The 19,034-nt window shown below is 38.3% G+C and overlaps 1 protein-coding gene across 2 annotated transcripts in view; it reads right to left on the reverse strand.

The window, feature by feature from the left end:
* Positions 1–19,034, reverse strand: part of PLA2R1 (phospholipase A2 receptor 1) — a 125,303-nt gene that overhangs the window by 18,052 nt on the left and 88,217 nt on the right. For both annotated transcript variants that reach the window (XM_018063574.1, XM_018063573.1), the window contains exons 18-20: positions 10,772–10,836; positions 10,391–10,497; positions 8,600–8,739 (exon numbers count right to left, since the gene is read on the reverse strand). In XM_018063574.1, the coding sequence (XP_017919063.1) occupies positions 8,600–8,739; positions 10,391–10,497; positions 10,772–10,836 (312 nt within the window). The remainder of the gene's footprint in view (positions 1–8,599; positions 8,740–10,390; positions 10,498–10,771; positions 10,837–19,034) is intronic.

Consider the following 19,034-nt stretch of genomic DNA (forward strand, 5'->3'; position numbering starts at 1 on the left):
ACTTTACCATCTGAGCCACCAGGGAAGTCTTATCCAGACCCTAATGTCAATACTGCACAGGTAATTCTTTTCAGAACTCAGTTCTGAACATGTCGCCCTTTAAACCCTTCAGGGATTTTCCACTGTTCTTAGGACAAAACCCAGAAACCCTGATCTAGCATGAAGTTGAGCTGCCAACCAAGACAGGAAGTACATTTCCACTTTTTCTGATCCTCTTTACCTGTTTGCTTCACAAAGAAATGGAATTGGCTTTAAAGGATTTTAATTTTATAACAACTATCCTTTTATCTATTTCCTTTCATTCCGTCTCTTTCCTCTAATTATGAATTCCAAAGAGTGGCACATACTAATTATTAGGAAGTCTTATCATTTAATGCAAATTCACCTTGTGTTCAGATAGTCACACTAATGAACCATTCATAAATACCAGTGAACCTCAGGTTCATTTAGCTCAATAAATCTCTCCAGAAAACACACACACACATACCCTCCCTCTTCCCACCCAGCCTCACCACTGCCCTGTTTGCTTCAGCCAACTGAGGCTTGACTAGCTTGACTATAGGAGTGTAGCCTCCCATTACCATAACTTCATTGTATCTAAAAATATAACATGTTTACTAACACACTTTGAAATTGTGTCATTAATAATTAAAGCAAAGTAGCAAATGAAGTACAACAGCCTTAATTTTAAATTGTTTATTTACTTACTGCTTTCCAAAATGTGATCGAGTTTAATGCATCTCTGATTATTGATGTGAAGTAAGGATATGACTGAAGTGACTTAGCAGCAGCAGCAGCAGCAGCAGCAGCAAGGATACCTTACTGTATTCTAAACAACTTTTGTATATAAAACTCTTTTTTTGCTCTCCAAGTCATTTCCAGCTCAAAATGTGAAAATGGAATTCATGATCTTTCTCCCAAATTTGGTCCTTTTTCAGTGTTCTTACTGATGTTGAATAGCATAGTCAGTTATGCTTAACTGCTATAGTTTCAGTTAAGTCTAAAACCTGAGATCATCTGACCCTTTAGTCACCTCCATCACCCCTTCGGTACTACCATCTGGACATCCCATTTCTGAGTCCTTCACCGTCTCCTGTTCCCACTGCCCCACCATGATCTTAGCCCCAGGGACTTACCTCTTGTCTGGACGAGTGCAATTGCCTCCTAACAGCTCTTCCTCCCCCCACCCCCGCCCCCGCCTTGCCTTTCTTGGCTCTAGTTTTGGCACTGCAGCCTGAATGCGCATGTGCTCACTCAGCCATGTCACATGCTTTGGGCACTGCGCTTTGGGGTTTCCCGCTGCTCTTAGGATAAAACCAGGAACTCAAACACAATAGCACCCTTGCCTACTTCTTTTGTCTCACTTTCTATATTCTAGTTCTCTATGCTTTTATTTTCTTCAATATATCACATTCCTTCTCACCACAGGTCTTTAGCACATGTTGTTTCCCTTTTGATGCTTCCTGTCCTTCTGACTGCCTCAGTCAGGTCTTCCTGTTATATACTTCCATGGAACTAACTCTCCATCACTTATGCCAAAGCTATAAATTAGAGTTATTTTCCTGATTGATTTACTAATGTTTTGTCCCCTCTAGCCTATAAGCTCTAAGAGAGAAGGGACTGTATTTGTTTTCCCTCACCACTGAGTTGCCAATATGCAACACAGTTAAATGGAATGAATGAAAAACATGCTAGAATTTGAATAATTTAAAAAAGGAGAACATTTTCTTTAAAGGAAGAACTATGCTATGCATAAAATGAAACACTGGCTAATCTAAAACTAGGTGGTAATCTAAAACTAGATGGTCTTGAATATTCATTGGAAGGACTGATGCTAAAACTGAAACTCCAATACTTTGGCCCCCTGATGTGAAGAACTGACTCATGGGAAAAGACCCTGATGTTCGGAAAGATTGAAGGCAAGAGAAGAAGGGTATGACAGAGGATGAGATGGTTGGATGGCATCACCAACTCATTGGACATGAGTTTGAGTAAGCTCTGGGAGATGGCGATGGACAGGGAAGCCTGGCATGCTGCAGTCCGTGGGGTCGCAAAGAGTCGGACACGACTGAGCGACTGAACTGAACTGAGATGGTACAAAGCAGCCATCACTACTAAATCCAGGTCCTTGAATAAAACATATAAGTAGAAGCACAACAGTTAGTCTGATACACACATACACACAAAGAATGTCTTCCTCTTATACACAGCTCTGCTGTGCCAAATTTCTTACATGACTCACTCTTCCTGGGATAATCCCTGGTCAAACCTCTTTTACATTATCAAATATGAAGAAAATAAGGTATGAGACATGAGAAAAGCCACAACTTCTGCTGTCTCAGTTTTGAAACTCTTAATGGTAAATAGCATATTTTTCCTTAAAAATAACCAATAAGAGTTAGTCCTAGGAACTAACAAGCAAGAAGCAAAGTTTAGTGAAACATATTGATGTTTATTTAGAACTCTGAAGTGAGTAATGTCTATCATTGCTGTCTCAATTTTCCTTCTGTAGCTTTTTTGTTATTCAGAACTATCCCCACTGGGCTTTCCACTCCTCTCAACCATTAATTCTCCTCTTTCCAGCTTTTCTAATGATCTTATAAACCCATTTATTCTGAAGTGGAGGTGACAGATGAGGCAACCTCAGAAATATTTCCCATAAAGAACATAAAGGAAAGTGTTAAGGCAAAAGAATAAGACTCTAGTGGTGGGATTTTAGCCATTAATATGCTGAGGAGGGTACTGTGGGTGGGAAGACACACCTGGGGACCCTGAAACCTCATCCTGTAACAAGTCACTTCTCATGAAGCCTGCTGTGATCATATCCTTAGTAATCAAATCCTCTGAATGGTTCCAAGACTCAACTGTACAACTGTTGCATTGCTGGGGAAATTTGGCTGCACATTAGAATAACCGAGGGAGCTTTTCAAAAATGCTAATGCCTGGATCCATGCAGATCAATTAAATCAGAATCTTTAGGATGTCATCTGCTGCTGCTAAGTTGCTTTCAGTCGTGTCCAACTCTGTGCGACCCCATAGACGGCAGCCCACCAGGCTCTGCCGTCCCTGGGATTCTCCAAGCAAGAACACTGGAGTGGGTTGCCATTTCCTTCTCCAATGCATGAAAGTGTAAGTGAAGTCGCTCAGTCGTGTCCGACTCTTAGTGACCCCATGGGCTGCAGCCCACCAGGCTCCTCCATCCATGGGATCTTCCAGGCAAGAGTACTGGAGTGGGGTGCCACTGCCTTCTCTGCTGTCACCTGCACCATAGTCTTTTCAGAAAGCTTACCCGGTGATTCTAAGTATTCAATCAGAGCTATAAACCACAAATCTAGCTATTAGTTATCAATAAAGATTAAAAATAGCCCCTGAGCTAAACAAGGGTGTTTTAATCCTGCTCCACAGTTAGCCTCAGAAAGCCCTTCTCCCCTCATGATTGTGTTTGTGCTTTACTCATGCACCTTTGTATTCTTTCAAAGGAAGCATTCAGTTATTTTTTTGCCTTAGGTCTGTGGCACCATTACTGTACCTTGCCTGTGTGTGTATATATTCCTCATGTTTACACTCAAGGAAACTTGGAATAGAGCTAATCTGTGTAGATAAGAAGTTTAGGAAAAGGACAATGGCCAAAAACTACCATTGTAAGCTTCTAAGAATTATTTCTGCAATGCCAAGTATATGACTTGTTATGATTTGCCTTAAAATATTCTTTATTTACATATGGGAGGGATTATGATTAGTAGCTAGAAGAGTTTTATTCATGCTTTTGTGACTCTGAGGCAAGAAAGGCATTCCTTTGTGGTGGCTCCCTTCAGAGCACTCTACTATATACTTGTTTTAATAGTTGTTAAAAAGTTTCAGGTGTAAGAATTAACTAAAAATGGACTAAAACCTAAATGTAAAAGCTAAAACTATAAAGCTTTTAGAAGAAAGCATAAGGTAAATATTTGTGACCTTGGATTTAACAACATATCCCTTAGATATGACACCAACAATGTGAGCAACAGAAAAAAAATCAGATAAATTGGACTTCATTAAAATTAAAAACTTGTATACATCAAAGGACATTATCAATAAAGTAAAAAGACAACCTAAAGAATGAGAGAAAATACCTACAAAACATATATCTGATAAGGGTTTTATATCTAGATTATATAAAGATCTCCTACAACTCCATAACGAAAAAACAACCCAAATAAAAAGTGGGCAAAAGAGTTGAACAGACATTTTTCAAAGACAATATATAAATGGTCAATAAGCACAGCAGAAGATGCCCAACATCATTAGTCATGAGAGAAATGCAAATCAAAACGACAATGAGATAACACTAGACTTAGTATTGGCAGTCTATTTCTGCTTTATTGACTATGCCAAAGCCTTTGACTGTGTGGATCACAATAAACTGTGGAAAATTCTGAAAGAGATGGGAATACCAGACCACCTAACCTGTCTCTCGAGAAACCTATATGTAGGTCAGGAAGCAACAGTTAGAACTGGACATAGAACAACAGACTGGTTCCAAATAGGAAAAGGAGGACGTCAAGGCTGTATATTGTCACCCTGCTTATTTAACTTATATGCAGAGTACATCATGAGAAATGCTGGACTGGAAGAAGCACAAGCTGGACTGGAAGAAGCACAAGCTGGAATCAAGATTGCCGGGAGAAATATCAATAACCTCAGATATGCAGATGACACCACCCTTATGGCAGAAAGTGAAGAGGAATTAAAAAGCCTCTTGATGAAAGTGAAAGAGGAGAGTGAAAACGTTGGCTTAAAGTTCAACATTCAGAAAACTAAGATCATGCATCTGGTCCCATCACTTCATGGGAAATAGATGGGGAAACAGTGGAAACAGTGTCAGACTTTATTTTTCTGGGCTCCAAAATCATGGCAGATGGTGATTGTAGCCATGAAATTAAAAGACGCTTACTCCTTGGAAGGAAAGTTATGACCAACCTAGATAGCATATTAAGAGGCATAGACATTACTTTGCCAACAGGTCCTTTGCCAAAGGTCCATTTAGTCAAGGCTATGGTTTTTCCAGTGGTCATGTATGGAAGTGAGAGTTGGACTGTGAAGAAAGCTGAGCACTGAAGAATTGATGCTTTTGAACTGTGGTGTTGGAGAAGACTCTTGAGATCCAACCAGTCCATTCTAAAGGAGGTCAGTCCTGGGTGTTCTTTGGAAGGAACAATGCTGAAGCTGAAACTCCAGTACTTTGGCCACCTCATGTGAAGAGTTGACTCATTGGAAAAGTCTCTGATGCTGGGAGGGACTGGGGGCAGGAGGAGAAGGGGACGACAGAGGATGAGATGGCTGGATGGCATCACCGACTCGATGGACGTGAGTTTGAGTGAACTCCGGGAGTTGGTGAGGGACAGAAAGGCCTGGCATGCTGCAATTCATGGGGTTGCAAAGAGTCGGACACGACTGAGCGACTGAACTGAACTGAACTGAACTGAGTATTGGCAGTAATCAAAAACATGGGTAATAACAAGTGTTTTCAAGGATGTGGAAAAATTGTTAGCATACACTATTGGCAGGATTATAAAATGGTTCAACCATTGTGAAAAACAGTTTGCTGGTTCTTCAAAAAGTTAAACACAGAATTAGCATATGATGTAGCAATTCACTTCTAGGTATATACCACAAAGAAGTGAAAACAGGACTCCAGAAGATCCTTGTGTATGCCAATGTTCCTAGCAGATTTATTCATAATAGTTAAAAAGTAGAAATAACTGAAGTCCATCAACAAATGAATAGATAAACAAAATGTGATATGGAATATTAAGTCATAAAAGGAATGAAGTTCTGATGCATGCTATAACATGGGTGAACCTTGAAAACATTATGCTAAGTTATCTAAGCCTGCCACAAAAGGGCAAACGTTGTATGAGTTCATTTATCTCAATTGTCTAGAATAGGCAAACTCATAGAGATGGAGAATAGATTAGAGCTTACCATGGGCTGGAGGGGACTTCCGTGGTGGCTCAGATGGTAAAGAATCTGCCTGCAATGTGGGAGACCCAGGTTTGATCCCTGGGTCAGCAAGATCACCTGGAAAAGGGCATGGCAACCCACTCCAGTGTTCTTGCCTGGAGAATTCCATAGACAGAGGAGCCTGGTGGGCTGCAATCCATGGAGTCGCAAAGAGTTAGACACAACTGAGCGTCTAACACTTTCTTTCACTTTATGGGCTGGAAGGGAAAGGGAACTGGGAGGCATTGCTTAGCCAGTTACAGAGTTTCTGTCTGGGATGATGATAAGCTTTGGAAACAGAAGTGATGGCTGAACTATACTGTGGATGTAATTAATGCCATGAACTGCACACTTAAAAATGGCTTAAATAGCATATTTTATATTACATATTTTACCACAATAAAATAACCTAAAAAACAATTGTCAAAGGTTTTAATAAAAAACTTAGTAATACTCAAATCCTATTGAATATTTGGTATTTTGTCATATTGAAATATATATGTAATTCATAACTGGTAAAAATATTTTATAGTTTTAGAAATAAGAAGCACTGAAAGTTTCAATTATTTTTTAAAGATATTTATTTATTCATATATTTGGCTGCACTGGGTCTTAGTTGCGGTATGTGGGATCTAGTTGCCTGACCAGGGATCAAAGTCAGGCCCTCTGCATTGGGAATGTAGAGTCAGCCATTGGACCATCAGGGAATTCTCTCGACTATTAAAAGCAGTATATCTCTATACTATATAACATTTTAGAGAACGACTATATTATTTTAGAAAATATCTCACACTGCCGCTGGACTGATTGTATCCCAGAGCTAAGGTGATTTGGTAATTCTTAAGGACTTACATGAAGTGGCAGCTGTAGGAAGGGGACAATACTCAGGGTCAGAAAATCTGAGGTTGATTCTCAGCCTGAGACTTATTTGCTGTAAGTTTCAAAAAAAAACCTACACAACATTATTAGCCTCAGTCTTCTCATATGTAAGATGGTATAACTGTTCTGTGTATTTTAAACATTCAATAAAACAAGATATACACACACACACATACATATATGTATGTATATATGTAATTGCCAGCAGAAGTAGCTACAGGGTGGGAGAAACTCAAATGTCCATTGATGGATAAGTGGAAAAACAAAATGTGTTATGTACATTTGATGAAGTATTATTCAGTCTTCAAGAGGAAGGAAATTCTGACACTTGCTACAATATGGGTGAGCGTGGAGGACACTGTTCTAAGTGAAATAAGCCAGTTACAAAAGGACAAGTACTATATGATTCCGTTCACGTCTGGTATCTGAAGCTGTCAAATTAATAAAGACAAAGTAAAGTAGTGGTTGCTAGAGGCTGTGAAGAGGGAGAGTGAGAGGCTGTTGTTTAATGGGTTTAGAGTTTCAGTTTTACAAGATGAAAAAGGTCTGCAGAGTCATTGCACAGCAACATGCATATGGTGGTGGTTTAAGTCGCCAAGTCGTGTCTGACTCTTGCAACACATGGACTGTAGCCCGCCAGGCTTCCCTTCCATGGGATTTTCCAGGCAAGAATACTGGAGTGGATTGCCATTTCTTTCTCCAGGGGATCTTCCCGACCCAGGAATCGAACCCAGGTCTCCTGCATTGCAGGCAGATTCTTTACCGACTGAGCTATGAGGGAAGCATATACTTAACACTAAAAATGATTAAGATGGTAAATTCTATGTTATGTGAATTTTACCACAATTAAAAATATCAGTCCCAAATATGTATGTGCTCAATAAATATGTATTAAATACACATGACCTCATAACAATGAGAGGAAGATCACAAGGGAGAGAATGCCCTGCCAATGTAACTGAACATATAGACTGAAAATTGCCTATGCTGGAGGAGCAATTTCATATTAGTATATGAAATTATGACACAGTTTGAGCTTTTTAACTATCAAAGAGTTAAACATTTATAATTTGAGATGCATTTTAATTACTTCCACCTAAGGCCTATAAAGTAATTTTATTTTAAAACAAGGAATGGAGGGGAAATTTTGGCCTTAATTGGAGACAGTATCAGAAATAATAAATCTGGCTTACAATATCCCCACTGGCCACTTTAAAAAATTTAAAAAAATATTCAATTCTTCATGGAAGCACCAGCTTTATGAGGCTCAAGACAAAGTTGACTGAGCTACGTTATTAGTTGGTCAATTCACAAGGCGTGTAGAGCTCTATGTGGGCTCCAGGCAGAAAGACACAAAAGAAGAAAACAGTCTGGGCCCTCTGGAGTTGACAGCTCATTTGGGAACATGGCCTAGATACACACACACGCACACGTGTGCATGCACGCACATCGCACCTAAATGAAATAGTCATACAGCACAATGAATGACAATGTCAGTGGCAAAAACTGAGTATACAAATGAAGGGTGGTGTCAAAGCTGTTTTTGACAAAACCATCTTATTTCAAGAGATCTGTCGCTAAATAGAAAACTTCTCAAATGCCTTGAAAATTGTGACAAAAAAATTCCAGGTCCAATGGACAACTCATGGTTTTTCAAAGCCAGGCCCACTTTTGATTACATTCTAAAATTAACATCTACAAAAGAAAAACAAAAGCAACTTTTTGAAAACAAGTTTACCTTATAGTCAAAATATAACCATCCTTTGGGACATGTTCCATGTTGTTTTGGAATCTCTCTCTCTTTTTCTATGACCCAAACCTTTTTTCGCTTACAGATGCTAGGCATAGAAATTGAACACTCTTCACTAGCCCAGAGACCTGGAGGAGAAAATGGTTAGAAATAATAGAAAATAATGGTGATGTAGAAATTCTGTAACGGTCAATTTTTTGTGTGACTGCTTTGGTTTACCATACTTTTTTAAATCTGGAAATTGAACTATATTTAACTACTAACTATAGAGTTCTCTGTGACAAGAGCTTACTGGGGAAAATGTCAAATTAGTATTTCTAATTTAAGACTGTAGAAATTTTGCAAATGCAAGAAAAATGCAAACAAATATTGGAAATGAAATCACAACACTGTTGAAAGTTTTAGGAACATTTGACTTGTTTAACAAAGGATATTTTTGTAGAGTAATATTTTTATTTTACTAAGAGTGCAAGTTTTAATCAGTTGTTGCCATGTGAGACTGGGGACCTGCTATTTCCAAATCTCCTAATGTTTAATAAAAGCCAGAAAATATGAATTTTTGAAAGATTAAGATAAATAAATATTCTGTTTTAAAGTATTCCACTTCAAGGTAAAAAGAGGGAAAAGATTCTAAAATAATAGACGATCATTTCTACTCTAATTCTTAAAAATATAATAATTTAGAAAACATTTTTAGAAAAAAATAACCCAGGAACTTCCAAGGAAGAAGCACTTTTCAACACTGACCCTTGAACAAAACACACACTGATTAGAGACATGCCCTCAGGAAGATGTATCCCAAAGTCCTCAGTCTCTTAGAAAATAATTAGAAAGTCTTTATTTTCAGAGTAAAGATTATAGAATGTATTTCATTAGCATTCAAGTCATAAGTTCCAGAACAGGACAAGGATGCACGTAAATTGCAGGGGAAGATTCTGCTTTCTAGTGTGAGGGGTATGAGCCAAAAAGATATTGGCATTTTGAAGGAGGGGCTGGAATGCTATTTTCAATTCAGATTAGCTGCTCTTCTTCCAGAATCACAAACAGCCTTTCTGTAGGCTGTTGTGACACCTGCTGGCAAAAGCGAGCTGATTAACAACATGGATTTTCCTCTCCTTTCTCCGCAGTTGCCCTTAAGCCAGAGATGGCTTTCCATAGTTTTACTTCTCCTGACTTGGGAGGATCTGTTAGGAACATCATTACCTTTTATTGGATGGAAAGCGGAATGGATATGAGTGGACAATCAACCCCAATAACACTGCACTGATGCACAGAATGAAAAAACCCAGCTTAGACATACATGTACCTCTAAGTCCAACTGGCAGGGCGTTGGTGTTCTAAGGCAAGCAGCAATTAAGGCCAAATGTGTAATAAAAAATGAATTCAGGGAAAATTTTTCATAAATGGAAAAAAATTTCAGAGGTTAAAGTTCTGGCCAATTATACACTGGATACTAAAAAGAGATTTTTTTTAATGGGTCCATATTCAAATTTCATAGAGAACAGTATTAGGCAAGTTTTTGACCCATTTCAGTAGGCACATTTTTGGTAGTTTTGGTTCAAGATGAAGGACTTATCTAGATGTAAATTATTTTAAAGAACATAAATGCATGGAACAAGCTGTAGGAAACTTAAGACTGATGAAATTAAACACACATGGTTGAAAAGCAAAGTAACCAAACAGAACCTTCTCACTGAATTAATGCAATTAAAAGGAGACATTAAGTCTTCTGAAAATTATGCTTGCATTATAAACCCAAAAATGGATTAATAAAATAACCTGTTATGGATGAAATGAAGCCACACCTCTGGCTCTCATTAAGGCCCATAGATCTTTCTTTTCCTTTGTCCCAGTTCTGATATATTACTGGTGATCCATCTCTCCAACTGCAAGAAAATTAAGAAATTAAAAGTCTTCTCTCATTCTGCACATTCAGTCTTTAAGACCATTTTTGGAGTTCTGGGGTATGAACTGGAGACATAATTATTTTATTAAATTAAAAAAAATACTCATGTCTTTAGTTAGGGAAATGAAAATTTATAAGTTAAAGATAATGTTTGAAAGCTATTCAACAAATTAACCACTAAGATCTAGTCCAATCACTCTGCGAATAAAAAACCTGTCAAACAGGGTTAAATGCAAATTAATCTAGGTCCATACCGAAATTCATCATTGGCTCTTTCTTCTCGAAGTCCAATCCACCAATTTACACCATACTTTGATAGCTATTTAAAAAAGAGAGAGACTGTCAGCATTTATTCTACTTGTTTTCCCTTTACACTATTAAGATTAATGGGGTTGCTGTTAATAGCTTTCTATTCTTCAGTATTTTACCCAGTTATTTAAAGAAGAGTACACTAAGGCCAAGCATCTTGAGAAAACCTGAAACTTCGTTTTTCTAAACTACTCCCTCCTCATTATAGAAGAAAATTGGAATCAAATATTTAAAATAATTTTACTTTCATACATAACTTTGTTACAATGTTTCTTATATATGAGAAAATAAATTTTCTAACTCTCATAGTAGGGATTTATAAAGTAATATTGTAAAGTGAAATAAAATGTGAATTCCTTTGTAAACTAAAAGTTTAGTGACTTATTCTCTCAATGATTTATAAAAATTTACTGCAAAACCACAATACTTGAAAAACAATTTGAGGCATAAAGACCTCAATAGTAAAAAGAACTTGTATTTTAGGCATTAGTCTGATTGTAAGTATGAGCACTCTCCCCCATTCAAAAGGAAACTACAGTATAGGACAAAAGAATACTGCAGTATTTCCAGTGCTTGACAACTAGAAAATTATCCTTTCTATATTTTATTAATTTATGCCATTATTTATCACATAATCTCAGTACAATAAAGAATAAACTTGAAACATCATAGACATGCATGTGCATATACACGTTAGACCAGATGTAATACTGGACTTATGACCCAGGAAATTGAAATTCCCTCTTCAACTATAAAGGGAGAAGAGGCATTAAGGATTTCTCTAAGGCCTCTAAATCAATATTGTTTATTGTGTGTGTGCTGTGTGTGAAATGTAACTTAATTTTTTATGCTGAAACCCTGTTAATTTGAAGGCATTATACATTTAAATTTTCACTTTCATTTCTTCTGTAAAGACTTGGAGATGCATTTAAAAAAAAATTTTTTTTTCCCATGTGAATTTCAAGTCATCATACAACAGAACCTAATAGCTCTCTAACATTCTGATTTATACGCGAGTATTTTTACTCCTTAACCAGTGTGGCTGTCTGCCACATCAGCAGTTTGTGAATAATGCAAGATGGAGCAACTGTAGTTTTGGCTCCCGGAGGTGCTGTTTCATGGACATGTTCTTACACGCTGAATCTAGGCTCCTATTGTCAGCCTCTGGAATGGGTCCATGGAGACTGGCTGTGAACTCAGTGGGAGAACCACAACCATTTCATTCAATCTAAAGAGGTCTCGTGTGCAGCAATAGTGGGAATCATGGTCTGCTTGTTCATTGCCCCAATTAAGGATCTGTAAAGACAAATTACAACTACCACATCTTAAGTGGCATATTTATTACCACCTCAATTATAGCATGGTAATCCTCCACATGGTACATCACAACCTGTTGTGACATGGGACAGAACTTCATAGGTCAAGTGAGAAGACACTCAGAGTAAAAAATCCAATGTGAAAAATAGATGTTGTGGATTTCACTTTAGGTGTAAAACCACAACAATAAAAGATACTAGTATTCTTTTGTATAAAAAATGTGATACAGCCATGGACTTCATAATATCAATTATGTTTTGTTACAAGTATTCATTATAGATAGCATCATATGGGAAGAACACTTAGCATAAACAAATAACCCACAATAATATCCAATATACTAATCTACAAAGCAATGTAAGGGAGAACAACCTGTTATCTCTTAAAATGTTTCCATAAAAATAGCAAAACCAAATTATTTTAAGGATTTAAAACACCAGATTTTGGGGGATGACTAATAGATTTGATATATTTTTGTCAGAAATTTTTTTAAGTAAAATTGAAAAAATAAGAGTAAACTGCAATTTTGAAATGCAAATATTTATTGCACAACACAGCATAACAATATTAGTTCATGTCAAACAACTCGTAAAGTGCTCATTTTTTAGATTTTTTTGGCATTGATCTGACCAATAAGATGACTCAAAAAATTTGTTCTCAAAAATTCCCTTGTGGTCTTCTGTTAGTCAAAGAGGAAATTATGCCTCATCACTTTTCCAAGATGGAAACATTCTATTCAAAAAATTCTGCTTCAGACTTTTAAAAAACTGCATCCAGCTTTCTTTCTCAATAATTAGTTCTTCTACTCCCCCAAAGAATGATATTTTTGTCTTTCGTATTTCGGAGTCACTATTCTTTGTAGAGAAGCTATACAATACATATGTAACTTTAAAAATATTTAATTACTTCTATTCTTCCTGCAATTATAGGATGGGTGTGCCACAAAAATGAGTGGTGTGACCTCTACATGTTTAGTTCCTCATCCAGAACTTCTGGACTGACCGAAGAAATGTAGGTCACCATAAATACTATCACTATCTTGAACAAAAATTGCCTAATAGGTACAAATATGCAGGAGGAAGAACTGCTTTAGAAAGACACGGCATTCTTCTCTCTAAATTGATGCCATTCCCTTTGGCTCCCTTGCCCCATGCTGTGTCTCCCCACCCTTTACTCTCTGTGGCACACTGTGGTGTTGGATCAGTCAGCCGCTCACCTGTGACACTGAAAGAACATTCTGTATCAACCGGGTCATAGGCTGGGTAACACTTTTACTATCTAAGACACCACAGGGTTTGTCTGGCTTGGGATCACTAGATCGAATCCTCAACTCTAGATCATGGCACTGGCTATGCCTTCTTAAATGGTAAGCCCATGGGGTTTTACTATTCCATTCCATGAGCGGTATTAACTCTGCCATTCCCACTGGCTTCCCAACCACCAAAGATTGAGAGAGTGAATTATGGAAAAGGTGAAGAGAGAAGGGTACAGAGGTTCTCCAAAGACCTAAGCTCTGCTGGAAGGATCAAAGAAGCCCTTCACTGTTCATGTCTGAGACAGAGCTGGCAGCTATCATTTGGAGAGGGACTTTATATTATTTTATTTTTAATTAATTAAAAAATTGAGGTATAGTTCATTTACAATATTATATTAGTTTCATGTGTATAACATAGCGATTCAAAATCTTCTACAAATTATACTCCACTAAATTTATTGTAAAATAATGGCTATATTTCCCTGTGCTGCATAATATATCCTTGAAGCCTATTTATTTTATACATAGTAGGTTATACTTCTTAATCCTCTACCCTTATCTTGCCCCTCCCCTTTTCTTCTCCCCACTGATGATCACTAGTTCATTTTCTGTATCTGTGAGCTTATTTCTGTTTTGTTATATTCATCATTTGTTTTATTTTTTAGATTCCACATATAAGTGATAACGCACAGTATTTATCTTTCTCTGACTTACTTCATGAAGCACAATACTCTCTTGGTCCATACATGTTGTTGCAAATGGCCAACTTTCATTCTTTTTATGACTAATATTCCACTGCATATATATGACACATCTTTATCCATTTATCTATTGATGGACACTTAGATTATTTTCCTATCTTGGCTATTGACAAAACGTGGTCCCCCGGAGAAGGGAATGGCAAACCACTTCACTATTCTTGCCTTGAGAACCCCATGAACAATATAAAAAGGCAAAAAGATGTGACACTGAAAGAACTCCCCAGGTTGGTAGGTGCTCAATATGCTACTGGGGAAGGGCTCGGTAAAGAATGAAGAGGCTGAGCTAAAGCAAAATCAACACCCAGCTGTGGATGTGATTGATGACAGAAGTAAAGTCCGATGCTGTAAAGAACAATATTGCATAGGAACCTGGAATGTTAGGTCCATGAATCAAGGTAAAGTGGAAGTGGTCAAACAGGAGATGGTAAGAGTGAACATCAACAGTTTGGGAATCAGTGAATTAAAACGGACTGGAATGGGCAAGTTTAATTCGGATGACCATTACATCTACTACTGTGGGCACGAATCCCTTGGAAGAAATGTAGGAGGACTCGTAGTCAACAAAAGAGTCCAAAATGCAGTACTTGGGTGCAGTCTCAAAAATGACAGAATGATCTCTGTTTGTTTCCAAGGCACACCATTCAATATCACAGTAATCCAAGTCTATGCCCCAATCACTGATGCCAAAGAAGCTGAAGTTGAATGGTTCTATAAAGATCTACAAGACCTTCTAGAACCAACACCAAAAAAAAAGATGTCCTTTTCATCATAGGGGACTGGAATGCAAAAGTACATAGTCAAGAGATACCTGGAGTAACAAGCTAGTTTGGCCTTGGAGTACAAAATGAAGCAGGGCAAAGACTAACAGAATTTTGCCAAGAAAACACACTGGTCATAGCAAATTACCCTCTTCCAACACCACAAGAGAAGACTTTACACATGGACATCACCAGATTGGTCAATACCAAAGTCAGATTGATCATCTGCTTTTCAGCCAAAGATGGAGAAGCTATACATAGTCAGCAAAAACAAGACAGGGAGCTGACTGTGGCTCAGATCATGAACTCCTTATTGCCAAATTCAGACTTAAATTGACAAAAGTAGGGAAAACCACTAGACCATTCAGGTATGACCTAAATCAAATCCCTTACGATTATACACTGGAAGGGACAAATAGATTCAAGGGATTAGATCTGATAGAGAGCCTGAAGAACTATGGATGGAGGTTCATAACATTGGATAGGAAACTGTGATCAAAACCATCCCCAAGAAAAAGAAATGCAAAAAGGCAAAATAGTTGTCTGAGGAGGCCTTACAAATAGCTGAGAAAAGAAGAGATTTAAAGGGCCAAGGAGAAAAGGAGAGATATACCCATTTGAATGCAGAGTTCCAAAGAATAGCAAGGAGAGGTAAGAAAGCCTTCCTAAGTGATCAGTGCAAAGAAACAGAGGAAAGCAATAGAATGGGAAAGACTAGAGATCTCTTCAAGAAAATTAGAGATACCAAGGGAACATTTCATACAAAGATGGGCACAGTAAAAGACAGAAATTGTATGGACCTAACAGAAGCTGAAGATATTCAGAAGAGGTGGTGAGAATACACACAAGAACTATACAAAAAGATCTTAATGACCCAGATGACTATGATGCTGTGATCACTCTCCTAGAGCCAGACATCCTGGAGTGTGAGTCAAGTGGGCCTTAGGAAGCATCACTATGAACAAAGCTAGTGGAGGTGATGGAATTCCAGCTGAGCTATTTCAAATCCTAAAAGACAATGCTGTGAAAGTGCTGCCCTCAATACACCAGCAAATTTGGAAAACTCAGCAGTGGCCACAGGACTGGAAAAGTTAGTTTTCATTACAATTACAAAGAAAGGCAATGCCAAAGAATGTTCAAGCTGCTGCACAATTGCACTCATCTCACACGCTAGCAAAATAATGCTCAAAATTCTCCAAGCCAGGCTTCAACAGTATGTGAACTGAGAGCTTCCAGATGTTCAAGCTGGATTTAGAAAAGGCAGAGCAACCAGAGATCAAATTGCCAACATCTGCTGGATCATAGAAAACGCAAGAGAATTCCAGAAAAACATCTATTTCTGCTTTATTGACTATGCCAAAGCTTTTGACTGTGTGAATCACAACACACTAGAAAATTCTAAAAGAGATGGGAATACCAGACCACCTGACCTTCCTCCTGAGAAATCTGTATGCAGGTCAAGAAGCAACAGTTAGAACTGGACATGGAACAATGGACTGGTTCCAAATTGGGAAAAGGATACGTTAAGGCTGCATATTGTCACTCTGCTTATTTAACTTCTATGCAGAGTACATCATGCAAAATGCCAGGCTGGATGAAGCACAAGCTGGAATCAAGACTGCCGGGACAAATATCAATAACCTCAGATATGCAGATGACACCACCCTTATGGCAGAGAGCGAAAAGGAACAAAAGAACCTCTTGATGAAAGTGAAAGAGGAGAGTGAAAAAGCTGGCTTAAAATTCAACATTCACAAAACTAGATCATGGCATCCGGTCACATCACTTCATGGCAAATAGATGGGAAAACAATGGAAGCAGTGACAGACTTTATTTTCTTGGGCTCCAAAATCACTGCAGATGGAGACTGCAGCCATGAAATTAAAAGACGCTTGCTCCTTGGAAGGAAAGTTATGACCAACCTAGACAGCACATTAAAAAGCAGAGACATTTACTTTACCCCTAAAGGTCTATCTAGTCAAAGCTATGGTTTTTCTAGTAGTCATGTATGGATGTGAGAGTTGGACCATAAAGAAAGCTGAGCACTGAAGAATTGATGCTTTTGAACTGTGGTGTTGGAGAAGACTCTTGAGAGTCCCTTGGACTGCAAGGAGATCCAACCTGTCAATCCTAAAGGAAATCAGTCCTGAATATTCATTGGAAGGACTGATGCTGAAGCTGAAACTCCAATACTTTGGCCAATTGATGTGAAGAACTGACTCATTTGAAAAGAACCTGATGATGGGACAGATTGAAGGCAGGAGGAGAAGGGGATAACAGAGGATGAGATGGTTGGATGGCATCAGCGACTCAATGGACAGGAGTTTGAACAAGCTCCGGGAGTTGGTGATGGACAGGAAAGCCTGGCGTGCTGCAGGCCGTGGGGTAGCAAAGAGTCGGACAGAACCGAGCAACTGAACTGAGCTGACTGCTGAACATTGGGGTGCATGTATCTTTTAAAATTAGTGTATTTATTTTTTCCAGATATATACCTAGGAGTGGAATTGCTGGATTCTTTGAGGAATCTTTGTGTTGTTTTCCATAGTAGCTGCACCAATTTACATTCTCACCAACAATATACAAGGGCTACCTTTTGGAGGATGGATTGTTTTAATATAATGCACATGCTGTTCTGCTGCCCACAGCGGTTTTTGAAAATGACCTTGTAAGTCAGATGACTTGGGTTCACTTCCAAATTCCACTGCCAAGCTGCTGCGTAACAAAGTTGTTTCACCCATTTAAAGGCTTAGCTTCCTCATCTGTAAGATCTGCTGCTGACAGACTTCCCACAGAGAGTTCCTAGAAAGACTGAATGCCATTAAACATTAGTGCTTCGCAGCGCTTGACACTGTGACAGTAAGTATTGGCCAGTTATCACTTCCTTTTGGGATGTGCCCTTTACATGTTGATAGATTGGTTTTCAGCCATTCACCTGGTCTCTTATTACTGCCACTTGGGGCAAGGAGTCTGCCTCTGCCGTCTAGCTAAAGAAACAAATGCATTTTCTGAGGTCGTGATATATAACTCGTTGATACTTAATGTTCTGGTTTTGACTTACGTGTTCCATTTGTAGGAGATGAAGAGTAGTGATGTAATGCATGAACTGATACTAGGGGATAGCCTGTTCTGGGTGGTCTGCCACTGTGTCTCTGTGGGGCAGTGCAGTTGTCACCTAACCCCTCTGGTTCTTGGGTTTTCCATCAAAAGCCAGTAGTGGACCCAACCTGCATCCTCCTCACTGTATGTGTTCAAAGAGAATTACAGAGACAGGAAAGCCCTATGAGATGTGAGGGAAGACATTTCTCTTACAAGTCAAGGGTGCTTTAACATAGAACTTCATTTTGACAGTTAACTTACAAACATATGAAAAGATGATAGAGCAATAAAGGATTCCTGGAGACCATGAAATAATGTTAAATTATGGAAAAAGAAAGAAGGCTCTCTCTTACCTTTAACAGTTTCCTAGAGAAAATTAGGAAGGAGGTTGTTCCTCCCTGGTGCCCCCTTGGTAATTTGTACAGACTGCTCTCTTTTCTCTTACTACATTGTGTTATTTCCAGCTTTTTAAAGACGCTGACTGTATCTCATTTTTGTGTCCTTGACATTTTTGTGTCCTTGACAAATACCACAGTGCCTGAGACAAAGCTAATGCTCAATAAATGCTTACTGAAGAAATACACGGAAAACCTGACACTATTCCTTGGTAGTCTATTTCGTATTTAATAGGTTTTCCATGCTCCTTTCTAATTAGCCTAGCTTCTCAAAGGATTAAGTCCAGTCTTTATCTGAAGTTGAAATGTAGAACCACTTCTTACCATTTTCTGTATAGAGTCTAAAAAATATTGTACTCTTATAAGTAAAATTTGGAATTTTAAAACAGCATGCGCCTCCCAGTAGTCCTTGTCCCTCATCAGTGCTTAATCTTCCTGCATGCATCTATCCACTTATCTTTTTCTAAACTACTACCTAGTTCTATTTACTTGTATTGCTTGCAGTTTTCCTTCCTAGACTAGACTAGAAGCTCCAGGTGGTCAGGGATTTTGGTCTACTGGAAGCACTGATAAAACCTCAGCCCCTAGAATAGTAGATGCAGAATAAATAAGCTTTGAATGATGGA

Source organism: Capra hircus, chromosome 2 (genome assembly GCF_001704415.2).
Source record: "Capra hircus breed San Clemente chromosome 2, ASM170441v1, whole genome shotgun sequence".
Classification (NCBI taxonomy): Eukaryota; Metazoa; Chordata; class Mammalia; order Artiodactyla; family Bovidae; genus Capra; species Capra hircus.